Consider the following 9225-nt stretch of genomic DNA (forward strand, 5'->3'; position numbering starts at 1 on the left):
AAAAGCTAAATAAGTACAAACTTTTCAATGAATCAAACGTTAAGTTTTTTTTTTTTTTTTTTACTGTTTGATCAACAAACACGTTACTACAAGTCCGCAAAGGGTTCACGCATTTCCATTTAAAAGAAAACATAAATAATTAACCAAATAATTAATTTGTAAGGCTGCTAATGGATTTATTTGATATCAAAAACTTACAAAATCAAACAAAAAAATCAATATAAAAAAAATTAACATCCTCATCATTAATTTTTTTTTAATTGAAACATCTACATTGAAATCAACATAAAAAACCACAATATCATAAAGACTTTACTAACGACGTTCAAGGGGTATTCATTAACAAAAATAGAATTAATTTTTAACTAATACACTAGAATATATTTTAAACTTTTAGTTATACAAGTATTACTTGTATTAACATTAATAAAAAAATTAAAATTCAATTATATTATTTTTTCTTATCAATTATTAAGTATTTGCCTATATATATGAGAAAATCATTAATTCAGAAAACAAAGCATAATGTAAAATCATAATTATAAATAAATAATAATAATCCGACAATGAAACATAATAATTCAAGAAAAAATACAATCCAATCCATAATTCTTCTAATTTCCCAATTCCCATCTGTACAATACAGTACATGTACATGTACAAGTACAAGTACATGTACATCCATTTTTTTACCCTTTTTGTTTTACCTTTTTACTACTTTTACCCCGCTTACAAAATACTTCCAATATAGAAAACTCGCATAATAAGAAACATTTTTACTGCACAACGGTCAATCCTCAAGACTAGATTTTTTTTTCCCAATATTTACAAGTGAACCAAAAGTTGAAATTCGTCTTCATATTCACAATCGGTAATTTTTAAATCCGAAATAAATTCTTTAATTACCCAGATATTATTATTAATAATATTTTTATTATACTTTTAATTTGAAATATTATCCATCCACGTCATCAGTACTCACTTCACCAACTCAGAAACCCACTCTAAATCAGGTACTGAACTCACTGATCCAACTCGTTCACTTTCCAACGAGTTTTCCTTGCTCAGCTTCGCGTATATTTTTGCTCGCAAATCTTTACCCGATTCAACTCGTTCCATTGGAACTTCCTCCTCGGTATTAATATGCCACGGGTCAACTAGGCTGAGTCCTGACCGAGTCGGTATCCGAGTTGGAGTGGTAGGCAGATTACCTATGTACCCTCTTGGACTCCTTGGGGATGAACTCAACTGAACCCCCCACACATTCCTGGGTCCCATCCCTATTTTGCCAATCTGTAACCCTCTTAAAGCATTTCCGAGTTCACTCACTGAGTTTAACCCGTAACTCGGTGATAACGGAGGCGAGTCAGAGAACGAGTCAAAAACAGAGGTCGGAGAATACCCATTGTTATGTACGACACCCGATTTGATGTTCAGACTCGGAGGCGACTCGGGAAGAGGAGGCAGAACTCGGAGATGATCAACGGAATCACAACCGAGTGGACTTGCAGGAGATTCAGAAATGGAAGGGAGAATACGAAGTTGTTCAGGGGAGTGAGCAAAGAAACATACACGACGTTTGCAGTGAGATCCATCTTTACACGGACGAGTCCTGTAACGAGCCGGGTGAAGCCAGCACTCGAACACGCCATGAGCGAACTCGCACGAGTCACCTCTGTGACAACTTCCACGACGGAACTCCGGACAAGCAGTTCCTGAGTAATGGTACTTACGTGGATCCCTCCGGCGTGCTTTCTCACCTGGATGAGCGTACGGACACTCAGTCCAATCGTGCGATCTCCCACGCGCACACTTCCGGATCTTAAACTCGTACATTCGGAAGTTATCACAGTTGAATGAGTCGAATGGGAAATCGGAAGACTCGGAATCCGAGTCGTCGAACTCGGAGGAGGGTAAATAGTGATTTAAAGCGGAAAAATAATGGTTTGTTTGTGGGGAAAAAATTGGTGTCGTTGGATCTTCATAAAGAGGATCCCAGTGTGGAATATCAACGGTTGGATGATGGTGTTGATGGATCATCATCATTTTTTGGAATGATTTAACTCAGTGAGTGGATCAGAGTTAAAACTCGGTGTTTTGTATTTGGTTTAGTGAAATCTTTTCCTTTCTCTTAAGGGAGACAAGTCATGGTGAATGATAATGGAGAAAGATGATATCCAAAACTGCTATAAGTAGAGAGTGGGGATTTAATTTAACCGTGGTTGAGTTAAGTATTTTTAATCACAGTCAAATATAAATAGTCCATAGTGAGGAGAAAATCTACTCGCTGGCTAACAATGAAATACCCTAAGAATTCTACGGTATTACTCTTGTCGCTTCAGCATAGTAGCAAATTAAAAATACAGCCTATTTTATACTTCCTCCGTTTCATAATACTCGCTACATTTTTTATTTTTGGCAATTTTATATTATTTGATATATTTTCGTTTTTAGTAATAAAACAATCATTTAAAGTTCTACCTTCCCCTATTTTTATCTTACTCTATACTCTATACTCTATACTTTATAATAAAATACTATACTATACTCTAAACATAAGAATAACATTAAAAGAAATTAGCAAGTTAAATCTAAAAATAAAAATAAGCAAAATGAAAAGAACAATGTCAAGTAAAAAATAATTTTAAATTAAAGGGACGGAAAAGTATAGGGTGAAATGAATAGTACTCCCTCGCTCCTATTCGTCTTAAGTGTCTCATTTTTTTATTTGGTCAAGTCATCCTAAATGTCTCATCTCTATTTTGGGTATATAACCTTTACTAATTTATTCCTACTAAACTTAGTTTTTTCACACCTTTACATTTACTAACCCATTTTACGTCTATAAAAATTTAAAAATACTATATTTTTTTCTTTCAAATATGATCTTATTTAATCACTTAAAAATAATAAAAAAATAATTCGTATTGCTCCGTATGAATAGTTATATTTAATTCTAATTTGACCTCAGTGACTCAATTTGAGTCTTTTCTTGCGGATGGTCTCACTTCTTTTTTAACCACTCGTTTCTCTCCCATCGTCTACAAGTTTATTGTTTTGAAAAAATTATTCTGAATAATTAAATATTTATTAATTTTTTTATAATAATTTTAATTGTTAATTAATTATAAATAATCTTAAATATTAGTTCACTTATTCAAGAATATTATTACTTAAATAGTAATTTGTTTTTGCAGATTATCTTAAAAAAAAAAATTAAATGATACTCCCTCCGTTCTTTTTTGATCTTCCATATGGTAGTTTTAAAAATTCTTCCACTTTAGAATACTTTTTATTTTTAGAAAGTTTTTATCCCACTTTTACCCTTTAAAACCCCCCATTTTCTTTTAATGTACCCCTTTTCTTTTATTTATAATTATTTTCTCTCTCGTACTTTCGATACAATTATTACTTCACACTACTATTTAATTAAAATAATACCTACTATAACCTCATATTTCCAATACAATTATTACTTCACGCTACCATTTAATTAAAATAATACCCACTACAATCCAAAGATTCTATCTTACTTAATATGTGTGAAAAACCCAAAGTGAAAGATAAAAAAATAACAGATGGAGTATAAAATTTAAAAAATGTTTTGAATTAAATGGAAAAAAATTCAGAAAATAAAAACCCTTCCACCCCCACTGCCACCCCACTCTAACTACCCAGTACCCACTGCCACTCCACCTTGTCCAGTTCCCCTCTCCGGCGAGTCCCCACCTGATAAGTAGTCCAATTCATTAAAGTTCATCTCTACCAAAGTACTCACCATAATATTTCAATTTCACCAACTACAAACCAGCCGTGGCACCACCAACAACCCAGATTTGAAATCCACCTTGTCAGCCGCCAACAACAACCTTGTGAACCACCTCCCCAACCAAGTACACAAGCCAAAAACCATGAACCTATAAGAGCCTAAGAGTTTTACCTTACCCCACTGAATCACACAAGTAACCAAAAGTACAGCTAAAGATTGTTCCACTATTTCATGTGATCATGATTTTTACTTATTAGTGGCTGAGCTTCAAAATTACAATTCAGGTAACTACTATTCATCAAGTGGATTTCCCTAATGTTTTCTTGGATTGCTAAATTTTGTTGCTCTGAAAGTAAAGCTAAACGTTGTTGCTAAATTTTGTGGAGCTGAGGTTGACAACTATGGTGAAGAAGTGGTCGGATTTGATAGTGGTGGTTTGGGTGGGGAGGTGTGGTTGGGTTCATTTAACAGTTTCTTTAGTTTTCATTTTTTTTTTGTTTTAATAAATTTTAATTACTAAGGCTATATAACCTGTGTAACAGGTTTTAGGTTGCCATACCTCACTCTTAGAATTATTCATCGTTAATCAAAAGTTAAAAATTATTGTAGGAAAATCAATAAAATGTTGGATTATTTTAATAATTTTTCCTATTCTTTTTCGACTTTCTTCATACTAATTGCTCATTGTTATCATTTAATTGTATTTTGTCTTATTTTTCAATTCACTCTCCATTTTTGCTTAAATTACATCGAAAAGAACATTGCGCTAATTTATAAGAAAAGGGTGAATAACATTTAATTTTTTTTGCCTTTGAATTTGCTACATTATCAATCTTTTTTTTTTTTTAAAAATTTCCTTTGTTTTAATATAGAATTTTTATTATTCAACGGAAGAGTATATTTTAGACAATCTCGTAATAGTCACCGTATTTTCAAATTTTCTACAATTCATTCATTACTTCAAAAAAAACTCGACTCATCTATAATATGGGTATAGATTTTTTCATTAACTTAAAAAACTCTTCAATTCTTCTTATTTACTTTAGAGAATTCAAAGAAGGCCCTCTTGTGCAATTGGATCTATTTACGGTCCGTTTAGTAGGTGGTAATGAGAATAAAAACTAGTGTAATTTTAATTGAAAGATCTCTTGGCTACCTTGATGGCCATGCTTATCCATCTTCAATAATCTCATTTTCTTCATAAAATTCATTTCAATGCATTACGATTTGGAGATGTGGTATTAGATGGTAATGAAAATTTGTTAAAAAAAAAAAATTTTTTTGTGATTAAAGTTTCTATCACCATGGTAATGACATGAAACTTTTAATAAAATTTTACATTGTAATCATTCTCATTACCACCATTATTTAGTAACATTAACCAAATTGGTCATAAGAGTAATTAGTGATGGAACCATGAAAGACCTCAAAACTCAGTATAATTGTCCAGATTATTATTCTTACAACTTAAGAAATTAGCTCAATTAAAAGTTTAAGCAGATGATTGAAATCCTATGATGTATTATAATATATACTCTAACACACTCCTCTTACACGAAAATCTTTTGAGATATAATTGTAGATGTTATACATGGCGCTAAATATTTCGCATGAAATGAGAAGTGCGTGAGATTCAAACCCGTAATATTTTTATCACATTAATATCTGATATCATATTAAGAAATCAATTTAATTAAAAATTATACTGAATATTAAAGCTCAAAAATATGTAATATATATTCTAAATGTACGTATATTTATGGACACAACCTTGTAACACTCAAGGCCTCAAGTCGAGAGATTCTTTGACCGTGCTCTCCTTTACAAGTATAAGTTGATGTTTTTTTTCTTAATTTCCTCTCTACACCCTGATTATAATTGATTATAATTTTTCTGTTCAAAATATAATAGTGAATAAGATGACAATCCTGATTATAGTTTTTCTGATCAAAATATAATAATGAATAAGATGATATTGATAACCTTGTGATACTAACTCCACACTGGGAGTTAACATAGAATACGACATACTTGTACGGACAAACGCACAAATCTAGACATTAGTAGGCCATTCTGATTCCACATATATGAAATTTACCTCAGTTGTCTAAAAAAATTAGTCTCCACTAGAAATAGAGTAAATATAAAGAAATGTAATTAAAAATGCAGAATAAAATCTAATTTATGAAAGTTTAGAAAAAAAATAGAAATATATAGGTAAGACTAAAAGATATGTTGAATACAGATGGATGAGAATAAAAGAAATAATGTGATTCATAAATAAAAATAAAAAAAATGACAAATTTAATGAAACGAATTTAAAATAAAAATACGGCTAATTTTTGAAAAGAGAAATGCAAAATTTATCTTTTTGTAAAAACTATATTTTTTCCAAAAGTTAACTGTTGAAGTATTTTTATTTGTCAAATTTTAACTTTTAAATGTTATACATTTTATCTAGATATGAAGATGAAAACCTACCTATTAAATTAAATTGTTTGTTAAAACTATCTACTAAAATACATTTGTTTGTCAAAATCTACAAATCGATAGCTTTTGACAAACAAACATAATTTAATAGATACCTTTTTACAAAATAAAATAAATGTAAGATATTTATATAAAAAAAAAAAATTTAATGATGATTTTTCAAATTTTTAGTTACTCTTTTCTTCTCAATTTGCACTACTTTTTATTTTAATTTGTCCGACTAATTTAGTACATTTTCTTTTTTGACAATGATTCCTTACTCCTTTTTAAATATCATTTAACACTTATTTTCTCTTTATTTTAATTATTCATTTATATCGTCAACTTAATATTTATCTTATTCTCCCATTAAATTTCAATTTTCAATAAAACAAACATGGAAAGTGGAACCCAGTATTCTTTTTGTTCATCTCAATTTCTACCAATTTCATTTTAATTTGCAGCTTTTTAACTTTTGGGCAATCGTCTTATTTTCTTTTTTTTTTTATTCTCAATCACAAACTTATTATCTGTGTCCATCTTAACTACTCTTTCTGTTTCTTTTTGTTTGTCTATTTAAATTTTTCCACTTTATGAGAGAAAAATTTAAAATTGATTTTTGAAGTATATATTCAAGGCAAAATATATTCATATGGGATCTTTTTAGATTCGCCTTGATGCAAAGAATTTTAAAGAGTATATAATTTTTACAATTTTCATTATTCAAATGTGCATTGAAATATGCAAAAAAGTAAAATGGACAAATAAAAAGGAACAAAAAGAGTATTAATTTCTATCGTCAACTTGTTTTTGATTTATTCTCCAAACAAATTTTAAAATTCACTCAAAATATTTTAGGTGCATTCTCATAAATGATACAGACGGAGGAATTATAAGTATTGTTAAACTAACAAAGAATACTTCCTCTTTGATTAAACAAAGATGGCAGTAGATAAACAGCCGGCCGATTTCAGTGATAGCCGTTGGAATGGGACTCTGCTCCATCTTTTACTTTGTGCCACTTTCTTTCAATAATATATTATTGTTCCCTTATTCTATGGGGTCTTTACCCAATATATATTTTTAAAAGGTAATATAGTGATGTAATTTTCTATTAGTGAAAAATCATGATTTTATACTGATAATATCTTTTGATTTTAAGAGTCTGGGTTTATCTTTCCTAAATCAATGCTAAGTAGGATGGTAAATATTGACCCAACATGAGAAAGTGATTATATTTGTCGAAAAATAATATTAAAATAATAAGAAAAAAGATTGAAAAACAGAACACAATTAAAGGAGGTAACAACAACAATTTATGAGGTATCTTAGATACCCCACTCACAACAAATGTTTACTTTTATTAATACACTCAACTATACATTAATGAATGAATCCACACTCTTGAAAACAAGCTCTCACATTTCGATGGAGATCACTCTCAAAAGACTAATGTAAAGTAGAAAAAACTTTTATAGCTTAAACCTTAGTTGCCTCTATTTAGTAGAGTCTCTCTTAATCATCTAAACCTGATTTAGGAGTTGTATATAACCTCCAAAGCGTTTTAACAACCCTATCCCAAAAATCAAACTTTCCCACCAAGTAAAACGCAAATCAAAAAGTCAATTTTAGGCCCTGCACTAGGGTGCTTGAACAACCAATATATGTGCTCGAACGAGCACCACATCAGTGGCATTCACTGGCTTCTTAAATGCTTGTGCCTCGTTCAAGGCATCTTTCTTCACCATCCTTGCCTCGTTCAAGGCATGAACCAAGACCTTCCTTGAACATCTTCTTGCCTTATTCAAGGCATCTTTCTTCACCATCCTTGCCTCGTTCAAGGCATGAACCAAGACCTTCCTTGAACACCTTCTTGCCTTATTCAAGGCATCCCTTGCCTTGGTCAAGACGCTCCATAACATCTCCTTGATTGCTTCATGGAGTGATCTAAACTTCAACTCCTCGTAATCCATTGTACACCTAAGTGCCTAACGTCATCCTCTAATGTGCAAGTTGTAGAGTAGGCAATGAGATTGATAGGAAATTATATTTAAAATGACTAGGAAAGTTATTTTTAGTAAATCAAAATTTGCTACAAGTACCTTTAAATTAGGTAGGTTATTACTTGTTAGAGTAAAATATTAGAATAAATAAAGATGTAAAGCTAGCTATCATTCACGTTAATGAAAATAATAATATAACAAAATTTAAACACTAAATAATGTTAATAAAGTTTTCTTGGTATTAGAGCTGACTGTTTTCGATTAATTGGAATCAAAATAAAATTTGTCTTCCATAAAAAACAATGTGCGATTTTGAAAAGAATGGTGTTTTACCTCAATTAAAAAGGGCCATATGTGAGGGGGACGTTGGAAAAATAACACACATATTATCTCACATCGAAAAATTAGAGAGATCGACTAACAAATAACCTTCATGGGCTACTCCTCATATTACCAATTGGTTTTAGGATGAAACCTCATTATATTTGTACGCACCAAACTCTCTTCTTATGCGGGTCTTTGTTAAATTAGACTGGACTTATTGTAAATGCTAACACATTAACGGGGAGACACGAGGTGCATACACTTCATAAGCCAAAGAGATATATATTATCCCAAAACCATATAGCAATGGGAAGAAGGTCTCCAATAGCTTATAAAGTGTGCACACCATCTTTAATTTGTTGACGTGGGATGAATCATCCCAACACCCCTTCACATGCGAACCCCCGTCAAGTTTGCATGTGGGAGTAATCAATTAGGTCAGGAAGGTCATTCTTTTCAGAGCAACCATTTTAAATTTTGATCGAACTATCGGCTCTGATACCATATTAGGCCGTGACAATTCGTCACATAATCTCACCATGGCCCACTCGTTTCAACACGAGACACCCGTGGCTGGGGTCCACAAACCCACGGGTCAAGAGCGTTGACTTGCACATACACTAGGTGAGGTTCATTGTTTCCCAAAACCATATGGCAGAG

At 31.3% G+C, this 9225-nt stretch overlaps 1 protein-coding gene across 1 annotated transcript; it reads right to left on the bottom strand.

Annotated features, from left to right (window-relative positions):
• Positions 1 to 528: 528 nt before the first annotated feature.
• LOC130803973 (zinc finger CCCH domain-containing protein 23) lies at positions 529 to 2393 on the bottom strand. The gene has a single exon (XM_057668230.1). The coding sequence runs from the start codon at positions 2044 to 2046 to the stop codon at positions 979 to 981; it is 1068 nt and encodes a 355-aa protein (XP_057524213.1). The 5' UTR covers positions 2047 to 2393; the 3' UTR covers positions 529 to 978.
• Between the last annotated feature and the right edge of the window lie 6832 nt (positions 2394 to 9225).

This window comes from Amaranthus tricolor, chromosome 17 (assembly GCF_026212465.1).
Source record: "Amaranthus tricolor cultivar Red isolate AtriRed21 chromosome 17, ASM2621246v1, whole genome shotgun sequence".
Classification (NCBI taxonomy): Eukaryota; Viridiplantae; Streptophyta; class Magnoliopsida; order Caryophyllales; family Amaranthaceae; genus Amaranthus; species Amaranthus tricolor.